The sequence below is a fragment of the Gigantopelta aegis genome, chromosome 8 (assembly GCF_016097555.1).
Source record: "Gigantopelta aegis isolate Gae_Host chromosome 8, Gae_host_genome, whole genome shotgun sequence".
In the NCBI taxonomy this organism is placed as follows: domain Eukaryota; kingdom Metazoa; phylum Mollusca; class Gastropoda; order Neomphalida; family Peltospiridae; genus Gigantopelta; species Gigantopelta aegis.
Window position 1 is genome coordinate 22152130 of NC_054706.1, and position 22911 is coordinate 22175040.

At 40.3% G+C, this 22911-nt stretch overlaps 1 protein-coding gene across 3 annotated transcripts in view; it reads right to left on the reverse strand.

Annotated features, from left to right (window-relative positions):
* Positions 1-501: 501 nt before the first annotated feature.
* LOC121379960 (neuronal acetylcholine receptor subunit alpha-10-like) overlaps positions 502-22911 on the reverse strand; it is an 83292-nt gene continuing 60882 nt past the window's right edge. For 2 of the 3 annotated variants that reach the window (XM_041508658.1, XM_041508657.1), the window contains 6 exons: positions 11434-11627; positions 9399-9508; positions 6621-7078; positions 3858-3944; positions 3441-3556; positions 502-2631 (listed from right to left, as the gene is read on the reverse strand). In XM_041508658.1, coding sequence (XP_041364592.1) covers positions 2164-2631; positions 3441-3556; positions 3858-3944; positions 6621-7078; positions 9399-9508; positions 11434-11627 — 1433 coding nt within the window. In that variant the 3' untranslated portion in view covers positions 502-2163. Of the gene's footprint in view, positions 2632-3440; positions 3557-3857; positions 3945-6620; positions 7079-9398; positions 9509-11395; positions 11401-11433; positions 11628-22911 lie in introns of those variants that run through there. The other variant, XM_041508659.1, reaches the window with a different exon arrangement.

Consider the following 22911-nt stretch of genomic DNA (forward strand, 5'->3'; position numbering starts at 1 on the left):
GTGTATACGGCCTCCTTTAATGACGGTGCCTATCTACAAGGTGGTCGTTGTTTGTTGTTGGCTTTTTTGTGTGTGTGTGTATGTGTGTTGTTGTTTTTTGTTGGGTTTTTTTTTTTGGGGGGGGGGGGGGTTGTTGGGTTTTTTTGGGTGGGGGTGGGGAGGGTGATCCCTGTGTAAGGCCACCACACCCTATCCAAATATTCCCACGCGTAGCACAGGCTATATTATTATCTGTATAGAGTACAAAGATGTAATGTGTGATTGAATGTCAATACTGTGGGAATGGTGTCAGTAACATGGTTAATTCCCAGAGTCTGTGGATAAGGCTGTGGTAGGACTAAACCAAATAATTTCCGGCTGGGTCAAAGTTCGAGGTGCACCTAACTTTTAATAGAGATGTTAACACCACAAGTCCTGTGATTGGTTATAAATGTGAGTGTGTTGGTTGTAAAAACAATTAGTTTTATCTGAGCTAAAAATGTATGCAATTTGATTTCATCTAGTACCACTGTGTCAAGTAGCATTGTGCTTGGAACATGTATGGGGTACCTGTAAAAAAAAGTATTCAAATTTTGTGTAAAACTAGGGTTTTTTATAAAAACATCTGGTTATACCGAAAATGGGCAATGAAAGGTACCTTTTTTCAGTTAATACTTTGAGGTAGGGGTTGTAGTACTGATATTTATGGGTCATAGTTTGGTTGATATAATATTGCATACAGTGTTTTTAAGCACAAACGTTAACATGGTCGCCTATGGGATTTTATTTGGTATAGTACAACCTTTATAGGATTACTTGTTTCTTTCCATCAGTATAGTGTTCTACGAGTTAGCCAGCATACAGTAAATACAACATTTGTCTATGTCTAACCAAGCATTCAATGTAGCATCATTTTTGGTGCAAAATATCTACTATATAAAACATTATGATTTATTAAAAATTAGATTACTTGGAACGGAAGAAAATATAGTATTTATATATTTACATTTATGGCATCGCTTGGACATTCATGTATGTCGAATACTCCACGGTGTCTTAAAAAGACAGTTTATAATAAACCCGTTAGAAGTGTCTTGTGGTGTTTCACTTCCAACATCAAATGCCTGATTATCTGAATTTCACTACTAACGAAAAGTCCCTTCACCCCCAAACCCTACCCGATACAAATGTAATCTATTATATGGATGCCACGCTTGCATTGCAACATTTGTACTTACCAAATTCCTTTGTTACTAATATCCAGCTGTTTTTCTTTACATTTTAATTCAAAACAACCCATCAGTGATATTATAATTATATTATCTAGTAATGTTCCCCCTCAGCAACACCTTGTGTCACAATCTGGAGAAATCTAAATTGTGGTCACGTGTCATACTTCCAGTGTAATCTCTGTATAATATGACTGGTGGTACGTCTATGTATATAAAGGGCAACATATTCCTTCTGTACATATAGGAGCTGCAATAATGTATTGCAGGTCTCAATATCAGCAATGTAAGCAGGCATAATGACTTGCATGAAGACTAACTAGCGAGTATTGGTGAGTATGTAGGTATGAAGTCGTCCACACACACGCCCGCTCCGTGCCAGAAGACCACGACTCTGCGCGTTATTCAAGATGTCTGTACACAAATCATAGGCATAAGTCGTTGGAAGTGATTTCTCATTTCACAAGGTTCACATATGCAATGCAATGAATGGTATTCAAATATATTTACACGTATCTACATTTTTTTTGGTACACGGGTTCATGAGCTTCGCTTCATGAAGTCTGTTGTTCCAGCTTTTTTCGTTTTGTTTGTAAAACACAGCTACTCCAGTAACTGAATTTCTGCACGTATCTACATTTTATGTAAATGTTTTCAAGATCTTCGCTTCACGGAGTCTTTTGTTCGACCTTTTCTTTTGAAAACACAGCTACTCCAGTAACTGAATTTATTTTACATATCTACATTTTATGTAAATGGTTTTAAGATCTTCGTTTCACGGACTCTTTTGTTCCATCTTTTCTTTTGAAAACACAGCTACTCCAGTAACTGAATTTCTACACTTGCACACATATTATATTCGTTATCAGCGGGTTTTATCGAATTACATTTCTCACAACACCCATACACAGTATATAACATGGAATTGTACAAATATCACATACATACACACGGGTCATGGATCGTGTGGCGGCGTCTGAACCATTGTCGTTTCAAATATCGTGAACGCGGACGCAAAGATGGCTAGCAGATAGACGAAGAAGAAAAGTCTGTCTAACACAAGCGCGACAATCTGCCACTCTCTGGCTAGGTACTGTTTGTATTCCCTGTCCGCCTGTTTGTCTGTCATCAGACGCAGGTGTCTGCGTATCTCCTTCACTTCCGCTTCCAGTATCGCAAAGGTTGTCGGGACCGGAGTCTCGTTGTCGGCCCCGGGATTGTGGTAGGTTCCGTTGGCGCGGTTCCGCCACGTCTCCTCGGCTTGCATCTCAAAACAGCCCACGCGGTCGTACTTGAACTCGCTGTGTTTCTTCTCCTTGTTATTCTTCACGTATGACTGGACCTGCGAGGGCTCGCGCTCCTGGCGGAGGTCGAACAGCTGGTTCCGCATGCAGAATACACGGGCAAAGAAATCTACCATTACCTGAAACAGAGACAAGGTCATGATGTAATTATTATAATGACAAAATGCAGAGATCAACGTTGTTTCATTCTATATTTTTATTTGTTTATTGGCATACACGCATATATACCCGTACATATACAAATGGTCTACAAACAATGATACTAATATATTTTATCAGCAGTATACAAAACGCAACAAAAAACTCCAAAACAACAAAGGCAAAACAGGAAAACATTAATATACTAGTACATTGTTGATCTATTATATAGTTAACATTAGAGTTACAAAAGAGAAAAACTCGGTGGTCTTACTGAATTTCATTAAGACATATAGAAATCGCGTGAATAAAATTGAATAGCTTTTTAAAACTGAAAAAGAAATCTAAGAAGATGCACTTTTAATGATTCTAATGTTTTAATAAAAAGGCACCATCTTTTTACGTATTCGTCCCCTTGCAAATGAATTTTTGAAACAAGTTTCTCAGTAATGTAATACTCCGTATGATTTGTTTTTTCGTAGTTAATGTGACAAATAATACATGTGCCACCATTGGTGATTTTTATATGAAATAAAACTCTGGTTGTTGTTGTTGCTTTAGGTTTAAGTTTAGGCTTGCCATAAATAGAAAACCTGTTCAACTTATCTCCCCTGAATTAAACGAGCAACTGTCTTGTTTTGGTTGTCTATTAGTTAACACGGGTTTTACAATGCATGAATAAATGGAATGGAAATGTTTTATTTAACGACGCACTCAACGCATTTTATTTACGGCTATATTGCGTCAGACATATGGTTAAGGACCACACAGATAGAGAGAGATTCCCTACTTTTCTAAATATCACAGGCACCGCCGTTCTGGATCCCCTGAAGTAGAGGTTGACCACGACTACTGAGAGAAGCGTTGATAGCGTGATGAGAATCATGTTCAGACAGTAGTATGCACCTAGAGTAGAAACAAAAACAAAAACAGGACATTTTAAAGTAAACAAAAAAACATTAACCAATTTGCATAGAGTTATTCACCGCCTGCACTTGTACCAGAAGCTGTTAGACAGATATGCAACTGAAAAAAGCTGTATGATTCTGTTTCTTACCTATCAGAGAAATTTGACTTTTCTAACAACATAAGCTACTATAAATTGTACGATAGTTTCTATGAGCGGAATGGGCGAAGTTGCACAAGAAGAAGATTCTTCTAACAACTAACAACAGAAGCTAGTATAAACTGTATGACTGTTTCTTACCTATGAGTGGGATGGACGAAGCAGCAGGAGGGGTGGACTCGGCTAACAACAGAAGCAGTACGAAGAAGGCCACAAATATATTCATCCCTGGAAGAAAACAATAACAGGGTCCACGAAATTATATACAAGAATATCCATCCAAAACAATGTGAATCCCATACAACCTCATCCCCGCATACAGACCAAGACAAGAATAAATAAATAAATAAATGAATAATAATAATAATAATAATAATAATAATAATAAAGGTCTTAGTGTACTGGTAACATTTAAATACCTATCCTGTTATTAATAATATACTACTCAAAAGAATTTAAGGGTCAACAATTTATAACCAAATAACTTTCAGAGTGTATTAGATTGATGATGTAAACTACACCAATTTTTTTTTTTATTGTTCCATATTTACAAAAACCCCACAAATAAACGTCACTGTATACAAGAAAGTCACATGACATGCTGTCAAAGTTGAAGGTTGTCAAACATGGATTTTACACATTAGAACATTCGTTTAATAGTGTGTGAATCTACCCCTGGCGCGAATACACTCGACACATCGTTGCCTCATGCTGTTGATCAGACGTCTGAAGAACTCTTGGGGAATGGCCTGCCACTCTGCCATAAGAAGTTGACCCAGAGCATGAAGGTTCGCCGGAGGGGCATGGTTATCCCGAACTCTCCTGCCTAATTCGTCCCAGGCGTCCTCTATTGGGGCCAAGTCAGGCGAATATGCTGGCCAATCCATCCTGGCGATACCTTGTTGTCTGAGAAAGTCCGTTACCACCCTGGCGCGGTGGGGTCTGGCATTGTCATCCTGCAGAACTGCCCCGCCGCCAATCTGCTGAAGGCCTGGGAGAACCAACGGCCGGATAATCTCATTCAGATAGCGGATTCCATTCAGATTGCCATCCACCACATAGGGGGGGGGGGGGGGGTCCTGTGGTGGATAGAGATGCCGCCCCACACCATGACGCTGCCACCACCGAACCGGTGACGTTGTCTAACGTTAACGTCAGCGAAGCGCTCCCCAGGACGTCTGTAGACACGAACCCGACCGTCGTTGAACTGGAGACTAAACCTGGACTCATCAGTGAACATCACTCGACCCCACTGAAAACGTTGCCACCGCAGATGAAGCGTGCACCAAGGACGTCTGGCCGTTCTGTGACGTGGTAGGAGTGGTGGTCGAACAGCCTGGCGACGGCAGCGTAGATTATTGGCTCTCAGACGATTGCGTATGGTTTGATCAGACACTCGAGTTCCAGTCGCAGTCCGCAGATTGTCACGTAATCGGCGTGCAGTGGTTGTGCGTTGACGTAGAGCCATATTGGTGATGTAGCGGTCCTCTCTATTTGTAGTGCTTCGGGGTCTTCCCGAACGTGGACGATTTCGAACAGAATTCGTTGTTTGGTACCGTTGCCACAGTCGGCCAACGACACTCTGACTGACACCAAGTCTCAGAGCAACATTTCTTTGCTATTGCCATCCTGAAGCCAAGCAATAGCCCTTCCTCGATCTTCGATAGTCAGTTGAAGTCGTACCATTGTCGAATTTGGAGTGTGCACCGTACACGATGCAAGCTCCAATTATACGGAAATTCAGCATTGGGAACATGGAATACACGTGCAAAGCGTGCAAATGAAGCGCTTTGTGAAAAACAAGCTATGGGCACTTAGCAGACCTTTCGCTTTCGCCCTAATTTACGTGCAAATGTAAGCATGTTTTCGCCATTAGAAGTAGTCGACAGTGTCAATGACAGTGGATTTTAATTCATTTATGGGTTGCTTAGACCCACTTTCGTCAAAATGGAACAATACCATGCGTGACATTATGGTCTAGCTAATATAATTGACATTCAGAAAATAATGTCGAAAATATCGTCTGACCCTTAAATTCTTTTGATTAGTATATATACAATGACATTACTATTTTAATACGCAAATATATATTTACCTTTCTTCTCTCAAACTAATTTAACATACTTTCAATGATTAATACGATAGTATTGAACATTCTTTTCGTTTTGTCTCTGTTGCTTTCGGAGGGAATAACGACATTACAAGAATGATACCACATGAGCATGTCAGTTTTCGGAAGAAGAACTGGTTGATTCGATAAACCACACTCCTCCTTTTTCAAATAACAGAAAACGTAAAATAGCATTTATCGAAACATGTCTGAAAAGCATTTAATATTATAAAAACTAACAAGAGAGCATACTCAGATTCAGGTAAGTACTGGTAATTTGCGCCAATCTTCTGGTTTAATACGAATCTAGTTCCGCTGTCAGTACAGAAAGGACTTTGTAAACTAATTATGTTAAATATGTTCTCCTTACTTCACTAAGTACTGTTTAAAAAAAAAAAAAAATCTTGTCTTAGCATTTGAATTTTTATATTGATTTTGTAATCACGCTATTCATGTATATTTTACCGTTGGCTGTCACCTAATAGCCAATGTATTATTTTTTTTGTATGTTCCGGTTTCGTTAAACATTAATTTATTATTTTAATTTTTTTAAATCTCCTCGTTCTTGTCTTGCTATCACTGTTAATCAGAATAAAAACTAATAAAACACGCAAAATCCTCTCTAATGGAACCGCTCTCAGAAATAAGTACAAAATAATTAACTATGACCATCTCTCACATAAAGGTCGTCACGTCAGATAGACTACGTTACATTGATCCCTGGGGTCCTCTCTGCAAGTTTGGCCGCGCTTTATCATGATAATCGGCAAAAATATACCACCTACATGACTTACCTAATTGCATTTTAGCTGGCGACTCGGGCGGGAGCCAGAAGAGCACTAACGTGAGAGACGACAGCAACACACACGGCAAGATGAGAATGTAGCTGTAGAACGCCACCTTGCGCTTCATCTGGAGTCGGAACGTCAGGTCGACGTACGGTTCGGGACAACACGGGTAATAAAGAACGTTCCTCTGGGCAGACGAGTTCAGAATCTCCCATTCATTGCTGCGGATGTAGTTCGTCATTTCGAAACCGTCTTTGCCATTGTAGAGGAACTGGAGGTCGAGTTTCGACCCGTCGTACGTCCATGACCCGAATTTGAGATGACACGATTGGATGTCAAACGGGAAGTGACGTATGTCGATGGAACAGGAACTTTTGAAAACGGCCTGAGGCATCCAGATGACCGATCCGTCGTTCGTGAGCACGGCCAGGGCCTCGCGTTTCTCCTCTAGGCGAGTGTCGGCGCTGAAATTTCGAAAACAAATTATGTATACATAATAATTTACTGAGGACGAAATCAAGAACATAGAACCAAATTTATGAGTCGTTTTACATATTAGTTGGCGAACCAATAAACAAATCACATGCACGTGTTTTCATCATCTAGATATTCAATCACAGTTTCTCGGCAAGGATCTGTAGATTGGAGGGTGGTTGTGTGTGTGTGTGTGTGTGAGAGAGAGAGAGAGAGAGAGAGAGAGAGAGAGAGAGAGAGAGAGAGAGAGAGAGAGAGAGAGAGAGAGAGAGAGAGAGAGAGAGGAGAGAGAGAGAGGGGAGAGAGAGAGAGAGAGAGAGAGAGAGAGAGAGAGAGAGGCAAAGAGAAATATACTCAGAGACAGAGAGAGAGAGATGGAGACAGAGGGTGGCGGGAGGGGAGGGGGCAGACAGAGGCAGAATGAGAGAGGGTACATGGGAGAGAAGGAGACAGAGGGTGGGCAGACAGAGGCAGAATGAGAGAGGGTACATGGGAGAGATGGAGACAGGGGGGGGGGCAGACAGTTACAGAATGAGAGAGGGGGGCAGACAGTTACAGAATGAGAGAGGGTACATGGGAGAGATGGAGACAGAGGGGGGTGGGGGCAGACAGTTACAGAATGAGAGAGGGTACATGGGAGAGAAGGTGTATTTGATAATAGAATTCAAACTTCTCATTAGCCGTATCCCAATGGGAAATTCCTGATTTTAAAACTAATTTTACTACCTTCCACTCGTGGATGTCTCTGGTGATGTTATCTTATGACCTTTCAATCGACCAATTAAAACTTGCCAACACCTTATCGAAACTCTAACATATTCATAATTACTATACTTTCATATTTGCGATCCAGCTAGTTGTCAATGCCAGATTCCTAAAACAAACTGTGGTATATGATGTCAAGCCTGGTGACAAATGCGTATACTAACCAATGAACTAAACCTTGGACAGACCAAGTCAGGAAATTGAGTTAATGTGTGTCCACAACATACTTATGGAAGATAAAGATAGAGATAGAGTAGTAGAAACAGAGATATATACACAGTGATATGCAGAAATACAGAAAGGGAGAGGAAGATGCACCAATACATACATACATGGAGAGAGAGAGAGAGAGAGAGAGAGAGAGAGAGAGAGAGAGAGAGAGAGAGAGAGAGAGAGAGAGGTGGGGGTGGGGGGAGGATGATAGATAGGAATGATTGTTGATGGGGATCATAGGGGTTCAGGGTTTCATATGTTGATGGTGAAGCCTGGGTGACAGCTTGGTTTACAGCAATATGGTTAGCGATATATCTAATCAACAAAACTGTTTGTTCTTCGTGTGTTTTCTTTCTTGTACGACAGGAACTCATCTGTTGATCGATGACTTGCATCTCTGGTCACACCTCTAAACTCACTGTCAGATTACCATCTCAAATCTAAATATGCAAAGCATCCACTACGAATTCCTAAGAGAGAAGCAATACAATTAGGGTCTTAACCACACGGTTGGGAATGAAAGATATGGTGCTGAGAATTTGCCGGCATCTGTCACATATTTGGAACACTGGTATTGAAAGTGGGTCAAACAATTCTGACAATTAAAACTTTGTTTTGTCAACAGATGCTCATTAAATGCAGACGGGTTTAGATATTCGACGTAATAATATTTCTTGTTCCTTTACTGGTGAAAGTGGACGATCCCGATCTTCACAAAACAAAGTTAAAATATGTCATATTTGTTTTTATTGTTATTGTTGTTATTTGTTTTGTTTGTTTGTTATTTTTGTTTTGTTTTTTATTTAGGTTTTTTGTGGGGTTTTTTTTTTTTTTTTTTTTTTTGGGGGGGGGGGTTGTATGTTATTTTTTGTTTGTTTGTTTGAGGGTTTTTTGTCTGTTTTGTTTGGGGGTTTTGGGGTTTTTTTTGGGGGGGTTGTTGTTTTTGTTGTGTGTTTTTTTGGGGGGTTTGTGGGTGTGGGTTTTTTTTTGGGGGGGGGGGGGGTGTCTTTGTCATTTTGAAGCCTGATAAAGCGTTTCAGTCTAGTAATAAATATATTTACAAAAAACGTTTCTTCTCGACAGACAATCCTTACATCATGATCAGGGGCCTAATTTGTAAAGCTCCCTTAAGTTCTCTTAGATACATTGCAAGTCTTGTTGCATTGCTTAGCGAGATCAGAAAGGTGCCACACTTTAGTGAATTAGGCCTCGATGTTTTCTGCGCTCTTTATGCTTCTACATTGTTTAAAATGAAGTGATTCTAATATATTCTACGCCAACATGCTACAATGTGAAGAATAAAAAACAACTGCTGATTTGAAAGCAACTCACTAGTTGTACAGCTTGATGTCTGGTGTCCAGATGTCCTCGCTGGGCACTCTGATGGTCGTGATGTTGTCATAACTGGTCGAATTCCACGCCAAGTACATGTCTGTCCAGCTCTGAAAAAGAATAATGTAGTTACACATCCCGATCGGCTTCAGTGGTGTAGTGATTAAACCATCGAACGTAAGGCTGGTAGGTACTGAGTTCGTATCCTAGTACCGGTTCTCAGAGCGAGTTTAAAACTTAATGAGTAGGTGTAAGGCCACTACATCGACTTCTCTCTCACACTAACCACCAACAACTAAGCACAAACCCACTGTCCTGTACAGGCAGAGCAGACAACTGATGTGTTGTCCAGGACAGCGTGTTTGAACCTTAATTGGACATGGGTGTTTTAGTTTTTATATTAACAATTATTCTAGCACACTCGATGTGGGTGCCAGCCCTAACTGGAGCAGTGATCAACGTCGGTGTGTATGTTCATGTATTTGAGGAACCTCGGTAATTTAGCGAACATATGGCAAGTAAAGAGTGCTGGGTTCAAATACTACTATCGTTTCCCCACGCAGTGTGAGTTATAAGTTCTCAGTGAGGAAATGTTAGCTTTTAAAGTAAAGCGTGTTGCATCTCAAACATTTCGTAATTCTGGCATACATGTAGTGTGTAGTCTTCAGAGGAAACCCACTACTGCTTTGCGGCAAGTGATCTTTTATATACCACTTCCCACAATCCGAACACCACATTTTACTGGTGTGTGTGTGTGTGTGTGTGTGTGTGTGTGTGTGTGTGTGTGTGTGTGTGTGTGTGTGTGTGTCTGTGTCTGTGTGTGCGAGTGCTGTGCCGACAGTTAAACCCGTCCTGTGAGCTTCTGAGGCAACTACACGAACCTCTCTCTGTGCATCTCGCTGCCTCTCTCTCTCTCTCTCTCTCTCTCTCTCTCTCTCTCTCTCTCTCTCTCTCTCTCTCTCTCTCTCTCTCTCTCTCTCTCTCTCTCTCTCTCTCTCTCTCTCTCGCTAACCCTAACAACTAACCATTATCTCCTACCAGGAACATACTTTAAAAAAAAAAAAATCATAAGTGGAGTTACTCTATCCTAACGCACCTAGCAACCGTGGCAAGTCCACCCAGAGCATTATGCCATTGGACTTGAGGCTGGTAGGTACTGGGTTCGTATCCCACCTGAGGCAATGGGGGGTGGGGGGGGGGGGGGGGGGCGGTCATGCCAGTACCGGCTTCATACCAGAGTGACGGCACCGCTAGGCATAATGGGTTTCTCCCACTTTACGGGTGCGATTATGGGTGTGTCTCCTGAGTGTATGGCTTCACATGGGGGATGAATACCCGGCGTGCACTGTAGGTTCCGTATACTTACGTACCTACATAGGACGCCCAGACCCACACGCAGCGCAGACTTCGTACATACATAGGACGCCCAGATCCAGACCCAGACCCAGACCCAGATCCAGATCCAGATCCAGATCCAGACCCAGACTTTGTACTTACGTAGGACGCCCAGATCCAGACCCAGACTTCGTACTTACATAGGACGCCCAGATCCAGACCCAGACCCAGACCCAGACCCAGATCCAGATCCAGACTTCGTACTTACATAGGACGCCCAAACCCAGACCCAGATCCAGACCCAGACTTCGTACTTTCATAGGACGCTCAGACCCAGACCCAGACCCAGACTTCGTACTTACATAGGACGCCCAAACCCAGACCCAGATCCAGACCCAGACTTCGTACTTACATAGGACGCCCAAACCCAGACCCAGATCCAGACCCAGACTTCGTACTTTCATAGGACGCCCAGACCCAGACCCAGACCCAGACTTCGTACTTACATAGGACGCCCAAACCCAGACCCAGATCCAGACCCAGACTTCGTACTTACATAGGACGCCCAAACCCAGACCCAGATCCAGACCCAGACTTCGTACTTACATAGGACGCCCAGACCCAGACCCAGACCCAGATCCAGACCCAGACTTCGTACTTACATAGGACGCCCAGACCCAGACCCAGACTTCGTACTTACATACGACGCCCATACGTTGGTGCTGAGGATCTGGTTCCGCTCGTCCAGGTCGAGGATCTGGATGAGACTGAGGCCGTAGTTGATGGTCAGCGTCTCGTTCTGCTGTTTCACGGGCCGCCCCATCTTCCCCCGCGCCTTGTAGTTGTCCAGCAGCGTCTGGATCAGGATCTTCTCGTCAGACATCTCGGCCGTGCCTGGAAACACACAATTACTCATAGATGTAGTGATAATATAAACGTGTGTTTGTTTTGTTTAACGACAACACTACAGCACATTGAGTTATTAATCATCGGCTATTGGATGTCAAACATTTCATAATCCTGACATATAGTTTTAGTCATAGAGTGGAAACCCGCACATTTTGTTCCAGTTGGTAGCAATGTATCTTTTGTATGCACCATCCTACAGACAGGATAGTACATACCACGGCCTTTGATATACCAGTCGTGGTGCTGTTATTGGGGTTACGTTGTGAGGAGAAAGCACCCAGTCACAGAATGGATCCAAGAAAGGGGTTTGAGCCTACGACAAAAACACCTCAGCTTCAGTGTTTCGGTCTTGTTCAGATTCTACTTACTAACATATAATAATTCATTGTATAAATGTAACAAACACTGCATTAGTCTAATAAAAATGTGTTTATGCTTTTGATTAAGTGCAAAATTCCATCCTTCATACTGGATTTATATATTACTTCAACAAAAACGAAAACAGCACTTGAATTCTAGATTAATCTCTAACGAAAACGAAGACATGACTTGAATTCTATCAAGATTGTCTTCGTCAAGGTCAAACGTTCTGAAAATAGCATCCACTGGTTCAAGGTACTGACCAGCCTAATACATGCAAAGCCGTACAGACTACTGGGGGATCACATGCAATTTGCCGTAGACGTAAAAAAAACATCATGCCGTGATGTAGTAGCATTCTTACCGAATTGCTATGTAAATTCGCAAAGTGGGTTTCCAAGGCCAATAATTTGTTGTGTGTTGACTGACCAGAATCTGGTCAGTTCTAAATTCAGTCATATATTATTTATCATGAGTTTTAAACCGATGAATCTGTATCATAGGTTGCATTTTAAAACATCTAAGTATATAGCATATATATATATATATAATATATATATATATAAATCACATTATGTAGGATGCCATCCACTAGAGCAGGATATGTTTCGTACGTACGAACTTATTTGAAGACAAAGTCCCGTTTGGACTTCTTACAAATATTAAGACGACTAGAACCACATTGAATATACAGACACTCATATTCTAAATAAGAAAATATATTTAATATTTAAGTTTAATCGTAGAAATATTTTATCAGTCGGAAACATCTTACAATGCAACAAACTCAGGAATGTCCCTTTAAATCAATAAAATTTGAAAATGTATCACAAAATATTGTAAAAACTAACCCTAAACCTAACCTTAATTCTAAGTATTTCATTATGTCGATGGCAGTTTCATATCATGTGACCATATATTGTAATCCGAAAACTGGTCCAGTTGTGGTGTACTGGTCGGAACGATAAAAAAAATTCAGTTGAGTGGATCCACCGAGGTTGTTGGATTTTTGCGACGCAAGCACCTCAAGCGAGCACTCAACCGACTGAGCTAAATCCCGCCCTCAAACAGATAAATGCAACATTGACAAATACACATGATTTATATACCAGTATATATTTTTGTTTGTAATTGACAAAAAAACACCATCTAAATAGTTTATTATATATTATTATTCTATTATTATTATTATTATTATCATCATCAACGCAACAGTGGCATCGCAGTGGCATCATCTTATCAGATAAGGAGACTGAAGAGAGATACAGAGAGAGAGAGAGAGAGGCAGAGATGGGAGAGAGAGGAGAGAGAGAGGAGGAGAGAGAGAGAGAGAGGGGAGAGTAGAGGAGAGAGGAGAGAGGGAGAGGGAGAGAAGTGAAAAGAGAGAGAGAGGAGAGAGAAGGTAGAGAGAGGAGAGGAGAGGAGAAAGAGAGAGGAGGAGAGAGAGAGAGAGAGAGAAGGGGAAGACGAGAGAAGAAAGGGTGGGAGAGAGAAAGAGGGAGAGAGGGAGACGAGAGGTGGACGAAGCAGATCCGCAATTGAACAAGAATGGACGTTTGAATTTATTTGGGAGGCTAGGGGGAAAAGGTAATCATCAGGAAAAAATAGAGGAAAGGGAAAGAGATGAGGGAGGAGGACGAGCTAAGAGAAGTGAGGAAGGGATTGAAGAAATGAGAGAGGAAAGCGATAAAGAGGTAGGAGAGGGGGAGAGCGTAGAAGGGAGATGGATAGGAAATAAATGTGGGAAAAAAAGAGGCAAGGGGAGAGAGGGGGAAGGAGAAGGGAGAGGGGATGAGGTTGAAGGTGGGAGAAGAGAGGAGAGAGAAGAAGAGAATAAAGAGGAAAGAAGCGAAGAGGAAGGGAGAGAGGGAGAAAAGTAGAGACTGACGAGAGATAAGGAATAGAAGTGGGGGGGAGAGAGAGAGAGGGGATCAGTGGATTAGAGAATAGTGTGGGTGAGAGGGAGGACGAAGGCTAGCGAGGAGGGATTGGAGATGAAGAGGAGAGGAGAGAAGAGAGAAAGAGAGAGGAGAAAGAGGAGAGGAGACGAGATAGGGGAGGTTGGTTGAGAAAGATGAGAGACCCGGAAGAGAGAGAGCAGAGTAGGAGATGAGGAGGAGAGAGAGGAGATGACGAGAGAGCGGAGAAGGGAGGAGACGCCCGAGGAGACACGGATGGAAGGCAGATTGGATCCGCAACCGAACAATAAAGGAGGGTTTTAAATTTATTTGACGCTTGGGAAAAATAATCAGTCATTATCATAATGAAATGAGAGAGATAACAGAGAGAGAGAGGGGAGAGAGAAGGAGACCGAGAGAGAGATGAGAGAGAGAGAGAGAAGAGAGAGACGAGAAGAGAGAAATCTGCATACCGAACAATAATGACGTTTGAATTTATTTGACGCTTGGGAAAGAAAATAACTCCACTTGAGTTTAGTGGCATTGTTGTTTTGAAGCCGTGATTATTTTGCAGTGGGGAAATAAACAGTCGCTCACCGGGTGAACTGGTCCCTTCAATTGTAAAACGCAAATACAGAGCCTGTGTGAACCGATAATGTAAAAAGAAACTACAACATAAAACACCACCTGGGAATTCGAAAAGTGTTTCGTTTTTCAATATCAAGTAGGGTTTGTCGTGCGCAACCGGAAGTTTGAGAGAAAATGTAAGTCCATAAATAAAAAGATTACTAAAAATATATATGTATTATGTCTAAAGCCATATATCTGTCTGTCTATCTAGCTAAATATCTATCTATAATCTATATATCTATTTTTCTGACTGTCTCTACTCTGAAAAAATCGTTTTGTCTGTATGTCTGGCCGGAATATATGCACATATTTTACATAGAGTTAATAATATTGTAAAAGACAAGGTTCAAAGCGGTCTTTGTAGGTGTTTTTATCAAAAAATTCCAGTTTGTTGACGTGGAAGAAACTAGGTGGAAAAAATGCGCTTAAAAACAACAAAACAGGTCTATTTTTGAATGTTATAGTTTAAAAAGAAATATGGGCCAACATATAAAGGATACAAAACAGAACTACTTACCCATAATGAGATGTCATTTACACATGGAGTTTGCATTTATTATATGTATTATTATTATTATTATTATTATAAATGTTATCAAAGAGTTGTTATTGTACACACATACAAAACGGATATCCAACTAGTAGATAACCGATTTAACTAAAGTTTAAATTATATATAAATTTAGTAATAGCTAACCTAATATAAAATGTACTTTCAAACTCAAATGAGGCAGACAACATTGTAATAATAGGCGAATATTCCTGGTTTTATTCGTATATAGGCCATGGTCATAAACAAAGGTGGTTTCCAAAACGAGATGTCATCTCTGGAATAATGATAAAAACAACATTAAGGTTTGGGGGTAAGGTTTTCTTTTGCAAAAGGAACCAGATATAGAATGTTATCTGAATAGGATTAGTTTGCCATAGAATTCCACTTGTTAGCATATCATAAGCAGTCAAAATCAAGATAAGTGCCAGGAATATGGTCACGTAATGTAACCACTCAGACCCCAAAAAATGCAAAAAAACGTTTCTTGAAAAAGTAATTTCAAAATTGAATGACAGACACGACAGAAGACCAATGTGTCCATGGGGAAAAAAAGTGGCAATAGTGTTAAAATAGCAAATGAAGATATATCACATGCTTCACACTTCGCAACGCTTTGTATATGTAATCAACATAACGACTAGAACCGGAAGATTTCTAAAATGTAATGTTAATACAGATGACAGACAGACAGACAGAAAGAATAACAAGTGTTCCATGGAATAGTTAAAAATAAAAAAATGCTAATAATTTAAAAAAAAAATCACGTTTTGTAAGCACAAATTCATAATTTCTGCAAACGCTGGCGTATGCATACGGTAACGAGTGAGATCTGGGGAATACGCACATTAACATCCAACGTCAGATGCAGTGAAGCGCAGTAGACGATCTATTACAAACATGGAGAGGAGAATTGGAAAGTGTGATGACACGAACGCAGCAGTTGTCAAACGTAATAGAGCTTTCGTCTCAGTTATCGCGTTCAGGTTTGGAGCTGTCGTCAACTTGATCCCACGATAATAGATCCTTCAGATGCTATCAAATCTGCATTGACACTACCCCTACCCTGACTTGCATTCATAAATAAAAAAAAGGGGTTTTGTTGTTGTTGTTGTTGTTGTTGTTGTTGTTGCTGCTGCTGCTGCTGCTTCTGCTGCTATTGTTGTTGGGTTTATTTTGTTTGTTTTTGTTTTGTTTTTGTTGTGGATTCTTTGGGGGGGGGGGGGGGTCTCCTTCTTTTGTCTTTGTTTTGTTGTGTATTTTGTTTTGTTTTGTTTCGTTGTGGGTTATTTTGTTGTTGTTGTGGTTTGTTTGTTTTGTGTTTTTTTGTGTTTTTTTGGGGGGGTTATAGTCATCAAGCAAGGATAATTATAATTTTTAATATAGGCTTTACATATCATTATCGATTTAATAAATTTGTACCAACGTCAAAATAACATCGTTACCTCAACACATACAATTCAACACAGCTACTTACATCCAACTTGTATCCGGCAGCTAAAACAAGATATAAAGGACGACTGTTTCGTAATTTATCAAGTTACCATTTTATTTTCGAGGGAGGTTTTTATTTTTATTTGTTGGTTGTTTTGGTTTTGTTTTGTTTCTTGTTTTGGTGTGTGTGTGTGTGTGTGGGGGGGGGGGGGGGGGGGGGGAAGAAAATGTTGTTTGAGTGTTTGTGGTTTTCGTGTGTGTGTGTGGTGTGTGTGTGTGTGTGTGTGTGTGTGTGTGTGTGTGTGCTTGTTGTTTTTTGTGGGGAGAGGCTTGTTGATGTCTCAGATATTTACGGCTGAGTATTTAGGCAAATATTCTGTTTCGGTTTTTAAAAAAATTGTCAGCCCATTGTTTGAATGTTGCAACTATAGGGTCTTCAGCCCAAGTTGACCTTTATGTGTGATCCCAGTTGCTGCTAAATACCAATCATGGATTATTGGTTGGCACAGGAGACAGCCGACTGGGTCGACCAACGATGATCATGGTTTGTAGTACATTAGCCCATTATCTCTGCTTTGGTTTTCACAAGTACGAGAAGGCGCTGTCGGTACGTTGGACGTTCCCTTGTCATTTACTTTATTCTGTTCGACATTAGTGTAAGTCAAATTCCCACTATTAATGTCGCACAAAGTGCCTGGCATGATCGACTGGACAATTACGACACATTTGCCCGCTAGCCTTCACATTTGTCAATCGAACGGATTTAGCTTGGTGTGGGGGAAAACAACCACTGCAAATACTTCCATTTTTAGTACAAATTTATTACTGAATTCTTTTAGATATAGTCTTGGGGGGATAAAACGATGGTGGTGATGATAATGATGATGAGGAGGAGGAGGAGGATGGTGGTGGTGGCGGTGGTGGTGGTGATGATGATAATGATGATGATGAGGAGGAGGAGGATGGTGGTGGTGGCGGTGGTGGTGGTGATGATGATAATGATGATGATGAGGAGGAGGAGGATGGTGGTGGTGGCGGTGGTGGTGGTGGTGATGATAATGATGATGATGAGGAGGAGGAGGATGGTGGTGGTGGCGGTGGTGGTGGTGATGATGATAATGATGATGTTTATGACGAAGATGATACTTATGATGATGATGACGACAACGATATTGATGATACTGATGATGATGATGATGGTGATGATGATAATGACGACATTGACGATTTATGATGTTATAACAATGAAGAAGATGATGATGATGATGATGATGATGATGATGATGGCGGCGATGGCAATGATAATGAGAAGAAGGATGGCGATGGAGACGACATTATTATTTCGAAGTTAAATGCAAATTAAGCTCAAGCACGAAACTGTCCCAGAAAATGTAATGGTTTAGTCTGTCTGCGCAGATGAGATAAACGGATTAGCTTGTGAAATGGGAGTCCACTTCATATCGGCCACTATTCCCTCTTTGTCTTTCTGGTAAAAAGGTGCACGTAAAAATAGTATTTTTACGCGCATCTGTTTCAGAAGTAAGCAACGCATATCACAGGTTTTGGCAAGCAAATCGTGGATCACTAGCCGCAATGAGATATAGCCCAATAAGTCCCCTGACTGGGATCAGTTCTACGAAATGTCGCAACTAAGCAATACTGTAAACTTCAGAGTCATGTAAAAATACACTTACATCTTGAAAAATAGTCGTCATGAAAACAGCGATAATTGTGGAGATTGTTTATAAAACATCATGTCTCCATGACCATCCACGTATCAGACGGAGATTCATGGTTTAGCATTTAGGCAGATATTCTATTTCGATCGGTCCTCGAAGATATTTCATTCCTTGTAATGTGTTTATGGTCGGCTTCTGTGGCAGACACATTCCACTTGGAAATTCAGATTGGAGATTGCGATTTGTCCAGGGTTTATGTGATTTTATGCATGAGTACTAGTGACTTATTTTCTCCTCAGGTTTCCGAAGATTTACGCCGAAAGGTATTGATGATGACATCGAGACATCGACTTAGGGCCGTTGATGTCGCATTGATCGCAGTGACCTTTGACATTTCAACTATTAAGACAAAAGCAAGCTTTCAGACCAATAAAGAAGATCGCGGAAAATTATCGATGTGCGCTCCTGGGCGGTGATAAACGTTAATCAAAGCTGAAAATGGGGCCGGCATTACTAGCACGAAGGAGTCCATCGTGTATCTCTGTAGAATGGAACGATTGTGGAGGATTTAGGAGGGAGGTGCAGGGAATAAGGAGAGAGAGCGTGGATTTTCCCCTCCCAATCATTTAAGTCTCTCTCTCTCTCTCTCTCTCTCTCTCTCTCTCTCTCTCTCTCTCTCGCCCCCACACTTTTCCTCTTTCTGATTCGAACAAAGAGAAGAAGGTATATTTATATGGCAGCTCAACTAACCGGACTACCAATAAAGTAGTTAAAAACACAGATGAGGATAGAAGGCACAACATATCTGCGCCTGAATGTCAATAGGGCGGCTTCTTATGGCGAGGATTCTCAAAGACTGAAGTACTTGGGCCTCTCTGAACCTCTGACAAGACCAGGCCCCGTGCTTATAAACCTTAAAGTCTAGACTTTAATAAAGTCCAGACTTTAACGTCATGACAACGCCATTCAAATAGCATTATGTTAAATTCTGGACTTTATTAATGTCTCCCTGCGCGTGTTGTAACCTCACCGTGGTGCAGGGGTGTAACATTCTCTTTGAGAATGGCCAATACAGCACAAATTGAAGTTTTGAGTAAAAGTCAGTATCTATCTGTGATATTTGTATTTGTATTTTTTCACAGTTCTTTACACTGTTTTTATTTGTATCTTGAATTTTTGTGTTGTGATGCATTACCATTGTTTGACACCCAATAGCCGATGTATGTTTCGTGCTGGGGTGTCGTTAAACATTCATTCATTCATTCCTTCATTATTAATGTCTAGACTTTAAGGTTTATAAGCACTGGGCCTGCTACCACGACACAAATTCATTCTTGCTGTGCATACTACAGCGTTTCAGTTCCATTAATGTTTCCCTGCAATGCAAACATCATGTCCTTTCCTTGGCAGATTCTCAATAGTTCAGAAGCTGACACCGGATGACTATGTGCTGCACAACTCGGATTCAGATGAATCCGACTATGAAAGTGATATGGAAACAGATTGAGAGCTGTTTGTAACTGAGAAGTGTTGTCTTTTTGCGGTATTAATATATAGGCCTGCCTGATCTGAGGCAACTGCAAATTCACTTTTGAAGTAAGAAAAGTGGCTATTTTGAAAAACGTCTTGGCTAAGAAATAAAGGCATTAAATTGATTTTGTTTGAAAAAATGTATTTTTGGTGAATTTTTCTTCACATTTGTGTCTAGATTTTAGGCAGTCGTCAAAATCGGTGACCTTTTGACCTCTGGTGACCTAATTATCAAAGTAATTTGCATATTGCATATTCTAGATGTAAGAGGTCACCAAGACACACATTTTGAGTGGTAGTATGATACAGTAGAGCAAAAAAAAAGAATCTACAGCAGTTTATGTTTCCCCTACCCTATAATTTCCGGTGAAAATATGTGTCACGAAATATGAGAAAAGTGCAAATGTTTCAGTAAAGCACAGGATACAACTTGCAAGACTGCAAATTCCTCATGCCCCATGATGGGCTACAGCAAGAAATAGCCGCAAAAATTTTGCAACAGAAAACATGATTAAAGTGGTGTCAGCTCCTGAATTACTACATGAATAAAACTGGATTAATATCATATTCGCCAGCTGTCTCAGCAATATACTTTGTTGTTTCAACTTGACTGAACCGGAGTACACCAATACAGTAACCAGTAGTCAATGTTCAAGCCTGGTTACTTGCAATTGACGTACGTAATAGCAGATAGTAATCTCATTAAAACAACCAATCCCTTCAAAATGTCTTCTATTTATTGCTTTTGCTGGTTTTGAAATTACAGGTTGTTTTTTTTAGATATTTTATTGATCAGAAAAAAGTCAAAAGGAATGCACAACAATATAAGTGCTCTCCTAAACAAGATGGACATCAGACAATAATCAATATTCATAATCATATATAAAACATAATCACATAATGTCCAATGGCATAAATTATTTAGCATAATTAATATTTATTAATATATAGTAATAGAAGGTAGAGAGTAGATAGAATAGAAATGGGATTGTCGAGAAAAATTGATAGTGGTGGAGCTAAACCTTATATGGGGCAGTAAAGATCAGAATAATAAGTTAGTTCAACTCGAATCTCTTACTTTCAGCTATATATTTATGTACTGCTTTAAAAATTAAATAGTTTTCTTCAATTTGTAGGTTTATTGAGCCGGATAATAGTAGATCAATGTCTAAGATATCAAGGTAATTCCTTGAGGATGCAAATAAATCATATCTTCGTTTAATAAAATTACAGTGATACGTATCTATTAATTCTAGGGGAATTTGGTTTCGGTTTCAACGAGTGCTCAATTATTTGTACATCAATCCTGCGGTATAGGTTTTCTCTGTCGCGTTCTAGACCATTTGTCCCAAGAAACATATGGTATTTATCCAATAACCAATCATTACGCAATATGTCGTTAAACGGACATGTTATTTCGTTTAATTTCCTTTGCTTAAGTAGCTCCAGTTATGTCAGGAATCTTAAATCCTACTTTTGGAAAGGTGGAGAACGAATTAAAGCGTTGGTTATCTTATAAAGTTAAAGCAATGATGCTTTATGTTTTCTAATCTCACTTTTTTCTCCTATCTTTTTTTTTTCTCCTCTATTTCTTTCCAGGAAATCTGGTCTCAAATTCCCGTGAGAATGTCCGTTTGGTATTCACACTCACATTCAGAGAAATTTTAGCTCCTTAGGAATCTCGGGGCCATCTTGTGTTTACCCAATGCATTATTTGTTGAAATATGACTGTGGATCTCAAACAGTTGGCCGTCTATTTCATGACTTTTTGCCACTATCCAGAGGTGTTCGTGCCACGAAATATCAGAGCTGGCATCAAGCTTGCACTGAGTGACAGAAAGCTCAAACCGTGGATCTCGGTTCATTGTTTTATCGAGGTTTTCGCCCTAGAACAAGGAATCCCTGTGGCACGAGCAAATGGTGCAACCGCAATGAATGGGCCGTGTCTTTGCAAATGAAAGCCGTTTTAATAGCAAATTCCAATAACTAAGCAATTGGTTTCGCATTTCCTGTCATTAATATTTTTATCTTTCAGGCTACAAAGGATTATTACAGAGGTGATAAATGTGTCCGAACACACATTTAATGAAAAGCAGTTGCACTAGAACAGCAAGCAAATGTTCAAACAAATAGCATGATGTTACCGACAGATTACGTTTTAAAATAGAGAAACCATAAAAAAATGTCCTCGCGGAGTTTTTGCGTCATAAATATTATATCGAGGTTGAAAAATATCGATCAAAAGAAGATTCTAGAATTAGTAGCACAAAAAAGAACAAAATATACAATGTATATCGTTTATGTTCAAAATTTAAGAAAGACCAATGAATTAATGCAACAATAACAAATATAATATACGAGTGTTACAAAATCCAGTGGCGTTAGGGGTGTAGATGCATCCCCATTAAATGATTTACGTTTTTTTAAAGATCGTAGTCGGTCTACGTTATTAAAATCAATAAATAAACTGCTATATTTAAAAGAATAGCCTATACTAATTTTTAAAACGTTAACGTTTGTCTTGTTTAACGACACCACTAGAGCACATTAATCATCGGCAGTTGGATGTTAAACAATTGGTAATTCTAACATATAGTCTTACAGAGGAAACCCGCTATATTTTCCATTAGTAGAAATGGATCTTTTGTATGCACCATCCCATAGACAGGATAGCACATACCACGGCCTTAGATATACCAGTGGTGGTGCACTGGCTGGAACGAGAAATAGCCCATCTGGGCTACGTCCCGCCCTTAAACTAATCATAGGCCGTGGTATGTGCTATCATGTCTGTGGGAACCAAAGTTTTTACGTAGAGTCCAGTCTTTCTAACCCGGAAAATATATTGATCTTTGTTTTACTGTGGTCGAGACATTGCTAACCCGGGAAATATACTAGTATTGAAATTAAAGAAGAAGAAAATCGCTTCGAAGCAAGAGGATTCGACCACTATCCTCCCCCACCAACACCCGCCCAACTCTCCCCCCCCCCCCCCCCCCCCCCCCCTCCTCCATCACACGAGCCTGGACACTATGTCTCATTCACTCAGTCGTTAACTAACACTCATTATAACCCACACTCCCGCATTCACTCTCTCATTCACTCACGCATTCAATTACTAACGCACACCCACTCACTCACTCACTCATTCAAGGACCATATTAATAATGAAAACTTCTCAATACAAC